General features: G+C 41.5%; 1 protein-coding gene across 2 annotated transcripts in view; it reads right to left on the reverse strand.

The window, feature by feature from the left end:
- tnrc18 (trinucleotide repeat containing 18) overlaps positions 1–18,807 on the reverse strand; it is a 45,458-nt gene extending 26,651 nt beyond the window's left edge. For both annotated transcript variants that reach the window (XM_082529550.1, XM_082529549.1), the window contains exons 1-3: positions 18,624–18,807; positions 16,554–16,903; positions 2,911–3,051 (exon numbers count right to left, since the gene is read on the reverse strand). In XM_082529550.1, the coding sequence (XP_082385676.1) occupies positions 2,911–3,051; positions 16,554–16,767 (355 nt within the window). In that variant the 5' untranslated portion in view covers positions 16,768–16,903; positions 18,624–18,807. The remainder of the gene's footprint in view (positions 1–2,910; positions 3,052–16,553; positions 16,904–18,623) is intronic.
- Positions 18,808–19,352: the final 545 nt, after the last annotated feature.

Here is a 19,352-nt window from a genome sequence, read left to right on the forward strand (position 1 = left end):
CTGAAGACACAGAATGCAGGTTATAGAAATGATACTGAAAACACCAGAAAAGTTCAGTTAATTAGTGTATAAATATAAAAGGTAATTTTGTTAGCTTATCCTCTGAACGTCAGTCCTGTTGACTCATGCTGATATTTATCTGTTGTGTCACTTCCACTTTGCACCGGCTAAATGTTCAGTAATGGCATTTATCTTCTTTACAATGAAGATTTTTAGGGTCAATGATTGGCCAAATTCTCATTCTAACCCATCAGGTAGAAATTTCTCAACACTTACATGCTGACTGCTCTGATTAGTCAACTTTGAATCTATTAGTTGACCTGGAGATAATCAGTCTTTGACTGTTTGATAATTCGTTAACAGTTACAGTCATTTTATTGTAAAATCTGAGACCTTTGGGTTTTGGACTGTCGCCCTGGACTCTGAGACGTTACAGTCAGCTGGTCTGAAGCAATACCATGTATGAGGAAATCACAAGGAGGCATTTCAGATCATTACATCATTCTTTCTTCCTCTTAGTCATGCATTCAATGACTCTTGCTTTGATGTTTAAACATTTCAGACTGTTTAAACTGGTGTTTGTTTAACTTGTAATGATTGAGTTACTGTGTAATGAGAGCAGTTTCTACAATTTTTCCACTTAACTTATAATCAGTAATCAGCTGACATAAGGACTGGAGATACCTTCGTTTTCTAATGCTCCAACTTTTCAAAGTGATTCCTTTAATATCTGCTGACTTTTAGAGAAAATGAAATCAGAACGTACACATGAGAGGGTGAAATTCAACTACACGTGCGTGTATTTATTTGGACACTCAGTTAAGTGGCTGATCAGTTTTCTTTTTGTCCACTGAATTAAATAATCAACTTCAGCTCCAAGAGATTTAACCACACTATCAATTGTGACTCAGTTTCTTTTTTTTCTTTATAAAACATTTACAGCTGACCTCATGTCACAAATCACTGTTTGTGGGTCAGCCTGGGTTGCTGGGCAAGAGTCTCCCGACAGCCAACTGCTGCTCTCAGAGACCAGATCTTAATATAGACAAAGGTTTGTGTTTGGATTTCTGTGTTAGGACTGAGCTGGCTGGTGTCACCACGTTAGGCCATAAGCAGAGGAGAAAGAAGAAGAAAAAAAGGAGGGTGAGGCATTCCTTGTTCTCACACTCCAGCCATTCCAAGAAGTATTAAAGACGCAGTTGCCATTCCAGCCCAAAAGCAACGGCGGCAGCGCAGAGGTATAAATGGGTCTCCCCTCGTTCTGAGATGCAGAAACGGAGAAGCCGAGGAGGTGGGTGTTAAGGGGTGTCAGCATTAGAAGAAGGCACTGGGAGACAGAAATATAAGAGGCATGATGGAATGAAGGTAACAGCATGCAGGATGGGTTTCTTGCAAAGCTCCCTTTAACCACAGTTAACAGCTAGCCTTGATCTTTAACAGCTTTGATTTGTGGTTCAGCTGTAGCAGTACGGTGCATCCCAGGCATATCCAAAGTCTGCCTCTTAGCTGCTGCCCAGAATTGTCTCCAGCTTAGAGTAACTTTAGCTGCTATCAAAGCCAGCCACCAGGTATTAGGAATCTCTCTTAGCCCGTGAAGGATTCTGTTCAGGAGTCTTCTTCACCAAGCAGGGGGTTTAGCTTTTTTAGCTTTAGAGACTTCAACCTTAAATCCAGTCAAACCTAAGTCAAATGTCAAAGTTTATCCACCCTTTATATTTCCTTCTCTGGCTGAATATAAAGTGAAACAGGTTACATCTTTTAAATTTAGATTTATAATTAGACATTTACAATGAGCAATTAGTGGCACTATTCCCACACAGGAGATCTAATCACAACCCTGAAGGAAGAGTTTCACATACAGCCAGCAAGCTCCATTTTACCTCACATTTGCACACTGGGCACCTCTAAGACTACCCATATTAGTGCTCTCATATCCACTCTCACTGACATCATACAGTGTTTAGTCTAAAGCCTGAGCTTTTGACCCACAAGGATTACTTGCACATACACCAACCTCATTATTTTAAACTGTGGCCATGTTTAATGTGAGCATCCACTACTGTAATAGCATATGGAAAAAGGAAAAGCACAAGAGGTCTACTGTAAAAACAGCTTTTTTTCCCCATTTGTTTTTGATAGGAAATGACACTTGACCATTAGAAGGAAACAAGCAGAGTCTTAAAGTCTTAAAATAAATAAACTAACCACATAATTTGATTTACAATGTTTGAAAAGCACTGAGCAAGCCGTGTGTCACACAAGGCAACGCAATCACTTTTAAAAGGCATCTTAAATGAAATCCATTTGTCCTTCTCTTACCTTGCTGAAATGCACTGTGGGGTTTGTTTTCTACCCTATCTGACCTACTCCAGTGAGATTTGATAAGGAGTTGCAAAAGGACACAAGGGAATGAGGAGGGGACCGAGATTCAATCACTTAATGAACAAGCCTTGAGGAAAGTCACAGGCAAGTTAAGGAAACGAGGAGTCCAAGGAGACAATCCTCTGTGTGTCTAAAAGTGTGTTCGGGCAGGATGGTGTATGAAAAGTAGGGCAGGAGAACTAGAGAGACGCCGACAGAGACAAAGTGCGTACTGGACAGAAGGCTCAAAAAAGAACAAGAGAGAGGAAGACAGATTACAGAAACAGATGACAGGCGAAAGTAAAGGACTGGTCGAGGACAGAGGAACCAAGGCACATTCAGGACAGAGCCAGCAGCAGAGCTACCAGCCGTGAGACAGAAATGGAACAGGATCCCAGCGGAGTAAGCAATGAGGAACAGGCCTCCTGGGCATTGGTCAGGACAGGATTGTGAAAAATGCCATGAAAATATGATGCCACTCTGCCTTTGAATTATGTACTGGGACAGAAAAGGAGGATAGAAACAGAAATGCAAATGTAGGTGATTTACCATCATGAGCATGCGATGCCCACAGCTGAGCCATCTGCAGACTGCTGGGATTTGCGGATCTGTATGCAGGGTCAGAGGTCAGAGAGGAGGGGCCTGGATAGCCTGACAGGAAGGGGCTGGAGCCTGCCGGGAAGGCATCGCCTATAGGAAAAAGAACGAAGACTGTCAGTCACCCTTGTAACCGCGAGGCCAAACAACACAAACAGTCAATGTTTTTTTTATTCTGTACGTGATGTCATTCCTTCCTGTGTGTGTTTTTGGGCGAGGGGAGCTAAATCAATATGTGCTGATGCTACTGTGCCCGAGCAGTCTGCTGTAATCACATTATTACTGAGCAGCCATGCACTCCATTTCAACAAGACAGACCACAGACAGACTTCACTCAGAAAGGAGGGAAGTTAATGTAACCACCAACCGAAAGCCACAATCGTCACAAGAGGAATGCAGCCATGTGGGGCACGAGGAGGAGTGCGTCTCTGTTCAGGGTGGGACAGGGATTTACCTCAAACTCAACTGTCTGTCAGATAGAGCTCTGGATTACATGCTGACAGCTTTTATGAGACAAATCTGACCAAGTAAAAATGTACTCAACCTTATAAACAACTCACAGACAAAATGTTTTCCATTATTTAAAAAATATAATTAAAAGCAAATGTATTTCAGCATTAGGCCAAAGATGTATATGTAATATAAATTACACACACACACTGCAAAAATACCCAACACATTAAATGTTTGTTACAGCTTGAGCTCAACCTGTTAATCACAACAACGATTCATGGAAATGAACAGTTAGCTTGATTACACAATGCTATAAATATTAAAAAAAAAAAAAAAGGGTAGTAACACATAACAGTGAAATATTTTTAGAAATATGCTGACGATTACTGAAACCTGAAATGTGTTTTCAGAAACACAAATATAGAAGAAAAAAAAAGCGCACATATTCAGTTTTTCTTGACGTATTTTCTTTTAAATTTGCTGTAGCTTTGCACCCGATGTACCGTTCCTGGTAACAAGTCACATTTTGTGTCATCACAAAACTGAAAGCGCTTCACTTTACAAAGATAAGGCAGCAAAATCTAATGTTGGAAAGAATCAAACTGATAATGTGTACCTTTTTTGTTTTTTTAAATCTTCGCTTCACTATGAGACATAACATAATAAAAATAGCTGAAGATGACTTTTTAGCTGACCAGATTATTCCTGCACTGGCCACTGTGCATTAGACTCTGACATAAATCAAGAGGTCACAGGAGCGTTTATCAGAAAAATGCCTGCTGCATAATATAATATATAACAGTTTATGTTTAGAGTTTTCCCCATACATTTATAAAGGTGTTATTAATAAAACCTCAATATAAGTAATATTCAACCACTACACACCACTGCATCCAGTTCCATGGAGAGCGCGAATCCCCGTAAATCACTTCATATCTTAAGACGATACGGTTATCGATCGTTTTTATTAGCAATCTGTCCACCGGCAAACTTTGAACCATTACAGCTTCTTCCAAGCGCAACCTTCTGAAGAGCTGGAAAAGGTTTCATGTTTAGCCGAGGACCCCCAGATCCCCCCCCCTCCTGAACCATTACTGAACACACTCCACGGCCATTACCCTGATAAAACTAACCATGTGTGTAGGGGAAAGGGTGCTGCCTGTATACGGGCAGGAGGGGGGAGGGAATGAACGTGTGTGTTTCTGTATTAGTCCTGTGGGAATCCAAGAGACATGCTGTGCTTGCCGAGTTTCCCCTGCATCTAAATCAGTACATTAAAACTGCAGTCCGTCAGCAGCCACACACACACACACCATTTTAAATCAATACCAAATGCAGCTTTCCAATCTATCGCAAAGGCGTGCATGCAAACACAATACATACAGAAGTAATGCACTGTGCCTTTATTCTCTCACTGTGATAACACTGTGTAGGTGGATTCTTCCACACTCTGCCTTATTAGACACAGTTTTTATTAACACTCGCATTTAAACGTGTGTGTGCACGTGTGCTTAGAGCCCCTGCACCTCTTTGCCGTATGATCACCAACATGTGCAAACAGTTATGTGTGGGTTTGCAGTGAATGCGCTTTTGATTCAAAAACACTGCACAAGCTGTACACACACACACACACACACACACACACACACACACACACACAAAGACTGCCGTAGACCTGCATTTACAAATTCACACATGCACACCAAACCCACCCACACATACACACACGTTAACTCTGAAAAGCAGCAATGAGGTTTTACCCAGAAAATGGCACAATTTTCCATCTGTGCAGTTTTGCAGTATCATCTATGCACTGATGTCAATATTAAACAACAACACAAACCTCACTTTCCTTCTGCTTTCAACTGTGTTTATAATTCACAATATTTTAGGTGTGCGCTTTCTTTCCTTGAAGTTGTGATGTTCACGATTAAAGCCCTGCTCTCCCCATGGTAACTGATGGTAAAGGCAACTGCAGTTTAACACTACAGCAAACATGCCACCAACTTTTTTATGAAATACTAATAGAGGAGCAACTGCTGCATGTGTGTAAAGTGGAGCCAAGCCCTCAAACAACACAGCCTTTATTCAGCAAGTCATGAACAGAAGGGGCCTGAAATGCTGTAAATAATGCTGAGTACTTTTACACTCTTTACCCAAGACATTGATTTGATTTGGGTTTACTCAATTATGACCAAATGCATAAATCCAATTTTGGGGTCAACACTAACATTATTAAAACATGATTATTCATCGACTTTGGAAACAGCACAAATTATGTAATCAAACATAATTTACAATTTAAAATAGGTCTTAATAATCATAAACCGCGGTTTAAGAAAGGGATGAGTTTGGCTTTTAAGGAGGGGAAGTCACTGCTTTCTTGGAAAGGTGTGTCCTTGATTTATGACAAAAAAGAGAATCCCTGGAATGGAAACCAGCGGCGTCATTTTATCTTGATCATGTTGTTTTCAAAGATAGTAGTGCGATTTTGTCCTTCAGCTGACTAAAACAGTGGTGCTTCCATTCATCCTCTACAAACTTCAAAACTGATCTGCTAGAATAAAACAAAACAAAAACAACAAAAATAAAAAAAGGACCACGTCTTGTTTTGTAAACTCAAATTGGATGAATTGTCACAGTCAGTGCTCTGCGACCGGTTTATATATAAAGAGGAAGCTCGGTCTACATCAGCAGTAACACAATGAAGGTTTGATACAGTATTTAAAAACAAACAAACAACAACAACAACAACAACTGTTAGCTGCAATGTTTCCTGCAATCACTTTACATAAAAGGTGAGCTGAAATGCTGTTGCTAAATTCACCACTGTAAATCAAAAAAAGGCAAAGTTGCTCATCTACGAACATAAAGCATATTTTGCAACATTTCCTGACTTGGACATTTTACAGTTCCTACTTTTTAGGAATAACCGCACTGTTTCGATGAAATTATTTGGCATTAGTTCAACTCTTGACACAAAGCCCGAATTGTTTCTAGCACTTTCACTATTTTTTTTTTTTTTTTAAATTACTGCCACTTTTAAACACATCGGCGAGTGTCCATGTGTGTCGCACTAGGTGGCAGCCATGTTGTTTTAACAAATTATCCTCACCTTTAAGCCACTTTTTAATCATTACCTCATGTGTAAGACGTGCAAAACATAGATGCACCCTCGATGAACACACACACACACACACACACACACACACACTACATTTCCAACCACCACCACCACCTGTCAAGGTTGTTGAAGTCCTGGTAGGATGTCAGCAGTTTCCATTTCTTCAGGCCAAACACCAGGGTCTCTCTAATACACATACACAGACACGTCAAGAGGCACAGATGCCTCACTGGAGTATGGATCAATCTCGGCATTGTAGCCGCCTACAGGCCATTTATTCCATGTGTCTGAGTACACACGCACACATGTACACACAGTCTACAGTTTTGCTTTGTGCCAGTGAGCAGGGAAAAAAAATACAATCCCAAAGTCCCTTTGCCCCTCCTGAACAGTCAAAAGCAGGAAAAAGTGGGAGGGGTCGAAAGAGGAAAAACATTTGCAGTCCTTGTTCCAGAAACAACATCCAAATGGTAGCTGAGAGGGAAATGTTTCCTTAAATGTTTTGGAATTACTCTTTCATTAGCTTCGTCTCTCTCTCACCCTCTCCCTCTTTTAACCTTTTCCTTCCTCTCTCCCTTCACAACTCCACCCCCCCCACCACACACCACACACAGCATTTGGCTCTCAGTTCACAAGACAGTTAGTTTGCCATATTGGGAGAAACGAGTTGCCAAGAAACACGCTCTCTGACTCCCAACGCGTTTCTGAGCCTCCATTTTCAGATCAGTATAAGAAATATATCTTGATATCAGAGATAGGAAGGAGATCAATTCTGTCAGACTCACTGCAAATCTGGCACAAAGGCGCACACATCCAAAGAAAAAATATAAAATAAAAATCAGAGAAACTAACAAGTCAGTGTTGATCACAAATTGATCCAAATTCTCTGAAACACACACACAAAATTTAACAATACTGGAAAATGTGCAAAAGGAAAAAAGACGAAATGAAAGAAAATCTCTGGTATAAAAGCCTGAGACACACACACACTATCTGTTATCCATCAGTGGCACTCAGAGCAGGGTTAGCTGGGGGAGATCTCTATTGATCTCTGGTTTTTATTCCCTGCAAGAAAAACACTGAAACAGTAAAACTCTGCAGTGCTATACATCCCACAGTTAACTGACACACTGGTAACCATTAAACCCAACTGTAAGAAACCCTCATTCACACTCACACACAGGCAAGGGATGTGCGGGAATTTGCATGTGCGTCCCTGAATTCATTCAGCCATGCGGTTTAAAGTGTGTTAATTATTTCAAAATGGAGATGTCTGGTTCTCCTCTGCTGGGAGCCGTTTACAGGAAACAGGTTTTGTTTGTGTTGTTTGCGCAGCTGAGCTGAATACAAACCGTTTCTCAACTTTAATTAAAAATGTCAAGTTCGAGTTCTGACACGTCAGCTCTCGGTTTGGCAAACCGAACTGCAACAAGGTGGCATCTGACTGGTTTCTCTCTTTGTCGTTTGATTGAATAAAGAAAAATGAAATAAGTTTGCAAAAAGAAATTCATTTTTAAACAAACAGAATCACTTGCACAGCTGCTTCCTCTGCTCAAGCTCTCCTTCCATCTGATGATACTCTGAATACACATGCAGGGAAGGGTTGGAGTAGTTTGTTTACCACACAGCAGAAGAAGAAGAAAAAGAAAGACAGAATGTTAATTATTTATCTTAGATCATGCATTTATTCTGGGCTAAAATTTCACATCTGAAAATAACTCCTGTGCTACAACAAATTTTAGGAAACAAGATGAGCTGCACAGTACTGTCGTGATTTCTCTAAAGTGTTATAGTGATAAACACCCGTAATCTCACTATGTTTTATTTTGGGGGCCTTTTGTCTTTATGAACCTTTAAAGAAACAGGCAGTGTGCAGTGAGGGCTAATGTGTCTCTGGTGTACTGGATGTGAGTACCAGATGAGCAACCCCAAAGAGACAGACATTATTATTATTATTATTAATGGCAACTTAAAAAGTAAGTGGGAGGAAATGGTGGGAGGTGGTACGCACAACAAAAGAATGGAGACTCGTAATTTTTTTTCTTTTTAAAGGAAAATCTCTAAGCGGAAGAAAAATGAAGGGAAAATTACATTACATGAGCTCTGAAATGTCAAATCAGATGGAGACCCAAACTGAGCTGCCATCTGGACTCTGTGAACAATAGATAATAGATTAAATGGATTTGTTGCAGTTCTTGGTTGTAAAACACATCATTCACTGACCAATTCCACTTCCATTATTTATTTAATAGGTTGGAATTAAATTTTAGTTTATAATGACTTTAAAACCACATTATGCCAAAAAAAAAAAAGAAAAAAAAAGGCACAGTTGTATTTGGTGAATTGTAAATTGTAGTTCACATTTTCTTTATTTACTGAGGTTTTAACCCCAGTTTATGGCTTTTAATCAGACATTAAAGGCAGATTACTTTTGCATTATTTAGCACTAAAAAGTACATTCAATACAGTATGAATAATAAGAATTTAGATTTTAGCACTCATGGGTTAAGAAAAGGTTGGGAACAATATGAAGCTATTAAAACAAGCAGAAACCTGCTGAATAAAATGACGATTTGGGATATATAGTTGTACATAGTGTATATATATATAGCAGTAGTAGGAAGTAGTTAAAGGACATTACAAAGTTGTGAAAGGTCACCAGTACGCACAACACCAGAGGGAGACCAGTGGGACTGAGCCATCTCAATTGAAACCACACACAGGATGATTAACTCTCCCAGATTAAACAATTTCTTTTAAAAAAAAGTTGATGTTTTAATCCATGTTGCTCAAATTTACAAAAAACAAAACCAAAACCAAACTTTGAGCAAACATTAATCGAGTACACCAACATCCACACCGTCCCACGCAGTTGCACTCAAATCTCCTGTGACGATGGCAGGTGTTACTTTGACGCACACCTCGAAAATCGGCAAACGTGAGTCCAACATGTGTCACAGACAGGCAGACGAAATGGCAAGGATGGTAGTGTGTGCAAAGAAACACCACAAAGCTGTATTCACAGCTGCAGACCAAAGAGTCAGAAACTACAAAGTGGTGTAATCACAAAACCACATATGTAGTGACAGGAAACAACCCGATTTTTAGAAACACTCTCATTTAATGCACAGTCAAGTACCTTTAAGTCAATCTAAGGATGACTGCAAACTCAAGGGCTGATTTCCAGCTCCATATTTTTATCTTTGCACTCTACTAGAGTGGCTTGGCATGAGTCACATTTCAAAAATGATCCTTATTTATGTTACACTGAGCCCCTAAATTAAGAACTCCTCTATAGATTAAGCCAGTTTAGCCCCTTTCATATTAAGATAGTTGTGTGTATGACTGGCTGCCCTTTACAGAGGATTCAAACGGTAGGCAGGTGCTTGAGATGAGCATAAACATCTCTCACTGACATCACAGAAAAGTACATATACTGATTGTTTAATAGGAACAACCACTAGTAACACTAAATAATACAATAATAAAAAGGTTTAGCTCAGCTTTAATAGCATATGTAAGCCAAACCATGAAACATGCTGCAGGTATGGGCGTCTCCACTGGTTAAAACATATTCCACATAACTAACAATCAGCTAGAACTGACTATTCACGTGTCAAAATTGCTGTGTGCATCTCCTTCGTGTTGTTACACATTTTGAGCTTTTACCTAAGTGCCTTGGGAAGAATATTATCAGGCTTATGTAATGGGACACGTAGAGACTCAACACGCAGCCAAACAGACAGACACAGCACAGTGTGTGACCTTTGTGTGCTGGAGGCTGTTGTTTGTGTTAAAGGGAGGGATCTGGCACAGAGAACGACTTAGCTAATGTTTTAGGTATTTCAACATGCCACAGCACGCTTGTACGCGCGCGCGCGCACACACACACACACACACACACACACACACACACACACACACACACACACACACACACACACACACACACGCCTACCTATCACTCTCATGTTTGACAGCTGTGTGTGAGTGCTGTATATGTGTGTCGTTTTTTCTGCCACTGACAGGTTTATTGTAGCTGGGCAGCAGAGCCTTGTGCTTTCTCTTAAGGAGCCCGTTTTCTCTCCTGAAGGATTCAATTAATCTGAGAGGGGGATGTGTCTGAACCACATCTTCTCACACATACTTAGGTGTGTGTGTCTTGAATATATATTTATACACACACACACACACACACACACACACCACATTAATTTAAGTGCAAACAGACACACTAGCCAAGCGGCGCGGAAGACAAATTGGTATCAGCCAAGACATCCCTGGCCTGCCCCTGCAAGCCGCATGAATTATTAGCCTTCCACTCGTGTGCCCTGTGAGTGTGTGCGAGACTGAAAGAGACAGAACAACTGAAGGGCGAGCACATTTATCTAACCGTGTATGAATGTGTTGTGGTCAGTATAAATCTCTTCTCTCTGCAGAGTCTCAGGGGGAAGCCCCAGCCCCAACTGTACTAAGCACAATCACATGCTCCCATTCTTATACACCAGACTTCAGTCCTCTCATCTACACAGACACTCAAATACACACACACAACCAGCAAAACCTCAGCTCTTATCCTCTGAAAATAAAATGCCGATTTCCACTCATTTAGTTCTCCTTTTCCATTCATCTCAGGCTGTTTGTGTCAACAGCTATTGGCCTTTCTCCGAATGGGGGAGGCTGAAATATGTGTACCGAAGGCAGTTAAAAGTGAAAAGTAATGCTGTTTTACCTCAAGTCTCACGAAATGAGCAATACAGTTTCATCTCATTAAACAAGCATTTGTGACATTCGCTAGCAAATATCACAACACAGCATATTAACCTACATCTGGTTTTGTTAAAAATGTGGGAAAGGATGGGGGACGAGCTGCTGTGACTTTTGTTCTATTTGTTAGGAGGAAAACAGAAGTTAAATGCTCAAAATCCAGTGAAAAAGTCTGATGCCACAGTGTGTTAGACCACCAAGTGATCTCTGAGTACTACTGTGGGAACATAAGAACTTGGGACCAAAAGTGACACTAAAAAAGGAAGAAAGAAAGAAAAAATAGTTTACATTTCACTTCAACCACTAACTGCATAACTGAGTTCCTGATACACACCACTGAATGTGCAGCCTGGGTTTTTGCTCACGTGCAGAGGTGATCCACCTTAAGCTTAATGAATGCAAAAAAGGCATGACAGGTGATACAATAGAAAGAATATGAACAATGACAAGAAAAAAAAAAGGAGAGCTGGTTGATCACAGCCAGCAGCAGGAACGAGCTGCCAATCTTGTAAACAGTGTTTGTGTTTGAGGTGTGACAGCAGCTTCAAATTCTGCAGGGCAATAGATTTCTGAGTCTACCTCTGCAGCCCTGCAGTGGACGGAAACCTCTGCTGCTAAGCACAGTGTCTTTACCGGTAGCTGGTAATTAATCTTTGCTGTGCAGAGTGAAGAGTAAAGAGGAGAGACTGTACGAACTGTTAAACTCAAGGTTTGGTCTTTCTGGACACATTGCGTTGCATTATATTAACCCGATCAGTCCCAGAAATAAATAAGCACAACACAGCAGGCATGAGTACACCAAATAAGGCAAAAACCACTAATTACATTTTTATTCATTGCATAATAGTCTGTCTCTGTGCATTATCCCCCTTTAATCTTAATAATGTGTCCGTGTAATCATTAACTGTCTCATTTGCTTTTTCTTCCCTGTATGTCATTTCCCCTTGCAGTTTCTTCTTCTACAAGTTCTGCAAGTTCTACTTCTGCAAATGAGTGAACTTCTGTTTAGCCTTGATGATTTCATAAGCAACAGCACAAAAGTCATGAAGAAGTGACTCTGGCAAGTAAAACTAGCGCCGAGCTCCATGTAGAGTGCATACAAAGTTGCAATAAAAACAACACTGAACAACAACAATAAAGATCAAGTGATACAGTATGCCGTATTCTACCATTTCTTGGCACATACTTAACATGAGCTGTGGCTACGTGTCAGCAACGTTACTTCTTTCTCTCTCACACACCTGAGAGTGCCCACAACAAAAGCCCGTTGGCCCCATCTAACACACAGGTTACCCACAAGGCCAAAAGTGGAAGGCTTGGGCACATAACTTAGGTAACAAGCTGGATTTGCCGTCTAGTGAAATAACGACAAAACTACAGCAGATAAAGGAAGTTTTAGTTTTACTGGTGATACAAGTTCATTCTTTCAAGTGTGCTAAATATATCTCAAACGTGTAAGATGGTAATTAGTTAAAAGCAAAGTGAAATTACCTTTAAACCTCTCCTATGACATCCACTAGAACCTTTTTACAGTTTGCAGAAATAAAAGGTATGGGTGTGCTTGTCTCCTCAGTGCAGTTACATTTCAGCAGGTCCTGCCTCTGCAGCACTCAGGCACAAAAGTGAGGGACGTAGAAGGAGAGGACAGATGGCTTCAATCATGTGATGGAGGCACCGGCAGACCTCCAGCAGACTGCGGACCTTTTACAGCCATTTTACATCTATAAACAGTGACTGAAGCTGATCTTGTTTAGATACAACCTGGGTGAATAGCGGGCTGATAGAGGAGCTGCTGCATAGAAAGGATTGGCTGATGGAAAATTATGTCTTTACAGATGCCCTTTTTGCTGCACCAGCAGCACAAATGTCAAACTATTTGCAGTTTCACAATGCATTGCAAACTAAGTGTTAAGCTGCCTTCCACATTTGGCAGCTTAAAATAAGGGAGGACACTCTACTCTATTAAGTCAGGTGGAAACCCTATTAAAACTGAACTAAACAAAAACTAATAAGGCAGACTCCTGGGAAATACGGCTGCACTGGCAGCTATAAACAGTCAACCCTGCTATCAAGAGCTCAGCCAGAAACAACTGTGCAAAAAAAAAGCTTTGAATTCCTTGAAACATGTGTAAACAGAAACAGTAGCAGGGCGACCCTGGCTCCTCTGACTGCACAGCGGGTCCTTGAGAACTGGATTCATGTGGTTTATTGCAATTAAAGAGGAACATTATGAACATTCACAATTACTGGGTAATTATTATGTAATAGGGTTGTATAGTGTTATTACAAGCACAGGACTGCAATCTCATTCGGGGTTGGTTAAATGTAATGTGTGGGGATTTGATATGGAGGAGTGCCATAAAGCTAAATGACCTGTGTCGCACTGTGGTGGGCAGAGGCTGTGAGAGTGTGCAACAGGGGAGATGAGTCACACAGTTTTGGAAGGTCGGGGTAAAATGTATCCCGTTTTAAAAGGAGCCTTTCAACTGCCAATCTGGGCTGGGACAGCAGCTGGGTCAATTCTGCTTCACAACAACACAACCACACCCCGTCCCACAACCCCTCTGGCTAAACGTCAAGTTTACAAACCCGTCTGCACACAAGCAGTTTTCGGCTCGTTTCTGAGCCACGGGAGGGGAGATGCAGGGGCGTCACGTCATCCTAACTAAAGTTATTACTGTTAAACAATTTTCCTCTCAGTTGAGCTGCGTTTCACTTAGTTTCCTGGGAAAGTTTGCTCATTTCACTTCAGTTTCTATAGAGCAGAAATGTCTTGTTTTAGTTTAGCTATTATTAGTTTCTGTTACGATATGAGTGGCATTCTTTAAGAAGCTCAAAGAAAAACAACACACAGCAAAAACTTCACACACAGTCGCCTGACACAAACACAGGCTCCTTGTGTTGACAAATCTGACCAAACTAAAACCAAAACCAAAGAAAATTGCTTTAATTTGTCTACTTCCCGCTTTTATTTCACTTAACTTTAATGTTTTTTCACACTTAGTTTTAGTTAACCGTCATAACCGGGAAAGAATGAGCCAGAATGGTATTTGGGAAGAGTAAAAACTAGTAAAAACCACACGTCGATTAACTCCAAAGGGAAAATATTCCATGGTATTTAGGACATAGGGGTGGGGGGGACAATGTTTTTGTCAACAAGCATATATTTTTGCAATACCACCATGACAGTGAAAAATGTGTGGCTTTAGCATATACACGAGGTATGTAAAGTTCAGCTCAAGGGCACTTTGATACGTGGACTTTACAGTCAGGAATCAAACCACCAGTCTACCAAGCAGCGGACAAACCGCTCCACCTCCAGAGAATTTAACAACACACGATAACCCACCTCATTCCCACGGGCTAACTACAGGCTACTTTCAGTGAACTAAAAGAAACATGATTTAGAAATACTCTTAGATGTGTTGGGAATTTCCCAGGCTGGCTGGTAGATTTGTGATGTGGCCGATCTTAATTAGTGTGGCGACTTTGTTTCAAAACATATGAAAAAACAGCACTTTCCTCCAAATCCTCGTATAGTCTTTATTTCTTTAAGCAATGCAGTTTACTAACAGAGTTTACATGAATCCCATCACAGCCTACGCACATACAACTCTTTCCCAAAACACACATGGAACGCATCCTTTTAATTACTATTAATCTGCAAGATATATTAATTGACATCTCCAGTAGTGTGAAGAGAGGTGGGGTTGTGAGTGGGTTATGCCTTTAGTTTTGTAAGCTGGTAATAAAAATATTGTCCTCATATATATATATATATATATATAATGCTGATAGAAATTTAAGGTCGTAATACCCACAACTGTCAGGAGTCGCAAAATTGGTTCAATAAACTGTGCCCTGGTACATTTCTTTGCCACAATGCACCCATCAATCAAGCCAACACTCCCTGCTGTGCACTGATTTCATCTCTGACACCTTTTCATGTTTGTGTGTGAGAGTTGAATGTGTGGGTTCTGCCACGGTGTCAAATTAACGCTTCATCGGAGCCCCTGCCCTCACTTTACTGGACCCCTAAGTACTGCAATGAACTCACGCTCACAGATAAGGACAAGGGAACACATCTAAAAGGGAATATTATCACCTTTGGGGTTAAAAGAAACCAGAAAACCTGTAATTGTATCTCTGTCTGCAGCTACATGACTTCAGAGTAACTCAGTGAGAGCATTTGTCAGACTTTCCATTTTCCCGAAAGAAACAGCAGACATCCCTTTCCACACACACACACACACACACACAGAACATATGGTTTGAACATAGATGACTCCAACTTCCTCTGTGACCGACCACAAAACCATATGCAAACATGCAATGTTATCTCCTTTTCTTGTTATTTCAAGGCTCTCTATGCCAATAAAAAACGCAAGACATTACTGTGCAGGCACTGAATGTAAATGGAAAAAAATCATCAGCTCAACAGGGAATGACATATACTGCATATATGATTCTGCTTATAATGCACAGACACACACGATGTGATGTAAACAAACACATGGGCGTTCACTTGTAGGAGAATGGTTGTGTAATACCCCAGCAGTTTGCTTCCAGTACACACAGTTTCTCTCCATTACACAGATTCTCCAGTGTACTTGCAGCAGAACAAGGGCTGTTTAACAGAACTGCTACAAATTCATGAAAAAAAGAAAGAAAAAAACATCAGCCATTTGCCAAATGCTCCAGCTGAGTGACTTTTACTCCAAATACACAACCACTCCAGCTATTGCTCAGAAACGGGTCGAGCACGGGTCTGTGATACCTTTAAGGTGAAAACTTTACTACCCCGCCGTGTCAAACACAGATAAACACACTGCATCGGCCCTGGAGCAGCAATGACAGTGTAATGGTCCGCATGCAATCCTAGACCGCTGCACCCTGACCTGCAAGCTGCTGCATGAACATCTACACCGCAGCCCTGTTTGTCCTTTCAATCCGAAGAAATGTGTATCGGAAACTGCCAAGTAATTTTCCGCTAATGCGCTGCACATTACAGGGGCCGAGGATCCTGAACACGATCTGTTACATCTGAAACTTGTCACAGCCTTATAACAGCCGCCTGTCTTTGCCCACATCACACCGCACATCCAGGCGGTGACCGCGCGGGCTGCCACGGATAGCCACAAACCGTGCGCAGTTTTTATTTCAAGTTAATATTTAATCTTCTTGTTGTTTTTGGGTGGGGGGACACTCATATTTCAGAATCAAGCTGAGCAATGAAGCGTGGCTCACTTACTGTGGTGTGGATGTAGGTTAATGGCCGATGGCAAGAATTTTCCGGAGTGGAGAGGCTGCGGCTGACTCCCCAGCAAGTGACCGGAGGAGGGAGGGATCCTCCCGGCTGCAGCAGCTGCTCCGAGCCGGATGGAGTGAGAGTCCATCGCGAGCCCCGCCAACAACGAAGGTGGTACGTGGACGGATCGGGGAGGACCAAAATCTCTGCCATCCATTATCCACAGCGGGGAAAGTTGTGAAAGGAAATAGTCCGTTCGAATAGGCCCTCTATTCCGAAAAAGCCAGTTCTGGCTATAATAATGTCTTTAATTTTCCAGGCGATTCGGGCTCCTTTTCAGCCATCCTTCTGACCTATAAAATACATGAAAAATTAAAATAAATGAAAACAAAAACAATAAAATAAGAGCTTGGCATATAATCTACAACAGACTGCGATGTCGGAGCAAACTGTTGGGAACTGGTAGTTTTAGGATTTCTCTTCTTTCCAGCGAACAGGCGGCCCATATGTGCAATGACGCAGTTTGGAAAAGCACTTCAAAAACTAAACCTCGAATAGCAGCTAAACGCCGATGAGACCGTGTGAGGCACTGCCGTCGTACTCTAAATGAAGATTTTAATACGATTTTAACTTATCTACAATATTATGATGTGACATCTGAGCGATACTACACCCACGCTGCACAGCGAGCAGGCAGCCGCTCCGCTTCCCAGGGAAACGAGCAGGAGGAGCGGCCAGCGGCTGCTGCTCTTCCCCCGACTGTGAAAGCATCTCGCGATCCCGATCTGGAAACCAAGAACCCGTCGGATTTTAGAAAACTATCCCACCTTTTTCCTTCACTTGATTAACAGCCCCCCTAATCCGTAAACCTTGCAATCTAGGCTCAGGCCGAGTCGCAATGTAAACCAATACACAGTAAATACTAGAGGCGCATCAAATATAAATTTCGAACGGGTTAAAAATAAATAAGCTCGCAAAAGCATGCATCATTTATCAGCGGGGTGAGCGGTGTTTTGTTGCCTGCACATGCAGATTTAGTCCGGGTTACTTCGCAACTGGACGTTGGTGCTGCCCAAGGAGCGAAATCTGAACCCAAGCCGCAAACACTGTGTAAAAACCTAGAATGATATCCACTTTATCGACGCTTTGCTGCAAGTTTGAACTCGTTTAAACACATAATAGTGGGTTTTACAGCACAGACTATAAACCGACGCATAGCCAGTAAAGTATGCGTCTTGATTCTGGACAAGAAGAGAAGAGATAAATAAGGTCGATTGAAATGAATTTAGAGCAGCTCTTTATTAAAACCTCGCAGATATCGGTGTTATGTTTAAATTCCAAAGAGATACAGAACAAAAGTTTAGGGGAAAATAACAAGCAAATGCGACTTTTACAAACGGCATCCAAGACGGTATAAACACGGTAGCTTGTAGCTTCAATATACTATTTTTATTTATTTACAGATTGCCCCCCAAATTAAATACGGCTCACATTATTAGTCATGATTTTTTCTTAAAAAGAAAAAGGCTAAAGCCGAGTTCACCTTCAAAGGCTGCAAACAAACACATCACAGCAATGACTCGTGATATCCAAGCGGGCGGGCTCTGAAAAGAAGGGCTCGCTTAGAAATTACAATAACGCCCTTATACCACTTTAGAGAAACACGGGAGCCAAAGAGAAAGTACCTGTATTTTTTCCTTATTAATAAAATGAGTTCAGGACAGTTAAATTAGAAGATAAGCTAGACCGAAAGCTTTTCCCCCTCTCGGTGTGACCCATGCGGCACGGCAGCGCAGGAGGCTCGGCATTTCAGCCACGTTTCAAACTTTTTCACGGTTCCACTAAAAGCCACGCAAAACTCTGTCGGAAGAAACGTCTCGAAAGTTGCTTTTTCACACCGACGACATCCAGATAAAAAAAATTAACAACACGTCGCGTGCACTAACCTCCGCGCCCTTTTCAAATCGCACTCGCGGACCAAAATAGCTTTTAAAACAACAAAAATACGACTATTTTATTAAGAAAGGGCCATGGTACGTAGAGAAGACGGGGGAAAACATGCCTAGCGCTTACTTGAAAGGGTAAAATGTCTTGAAGGGGGCTTAAAAAAATGCCAGCGCTTCTTAAAATCCGTCCAGGTTGCTGGGAGAACTGGAGTAGTCCATTACAGGCTCGTCCGAAGGTAAACTGGGGAATAACTCGGGGGGAGAGAGAAAGCCCATGACGCGTCTAGCAATGAAACACAGCATTGTTTTGTAAGCCCCACCCACCTCCTTTACCACCATCCAACCCAGGACTTTGCACACTGCTCCTCTCTGATTGGCTGTTAGGAATGTCAATCAAAGCTCCCGAGTGTATTAAAAAAACACACACCGTGGCCTCTCGCCAGCACTATAAAACCAATTATGGAGCGAGGAAAGGTTGAGCAGTTTCAAGGTCCCCTCTTCCATCAAGACCGAGTGATCAAAACAAGCAGTGGGCTTTCTCTTTTCCCCCCCACCATGTGTGCTCGAGAAAGAGAGAGAGAGGAAGGGGGTCAAAGCGATGCCCCCCACTTACTCACCAACCCACCAGTTTCCACCCTGATTATAATAGACGCTAAAAAAAAATCAAGTATCCCAGGCGTTTGGAGGCGTTTTGTGTTTGTGTTTTTTTTAGGTAGTGTGGTACTCACGTTTACTTTTTTTCTCACCAGGAAGCAGCGAATAAGCCCAATTAAGTCACAGAAAAATCCCACTCTCCACTATTTGCTACAAAGGGGAGCAAAACCGAGAATTCGAGCATAAAAACTCGCGATAGCAA

The sequence above is a fragment of the Aulonocara stuartgranti genome, assembly GCF_965226115.1.
Source record: "Aulonocara stuartgranti genome assembly, chromosome: 4".
Taxonomy (NCBI): Eukaryota; Metazoa; Chordata; class Actinopteri; order Cichliformes; family Cichlidae; genus Aulonocara; species Aulonocara stuartgranti.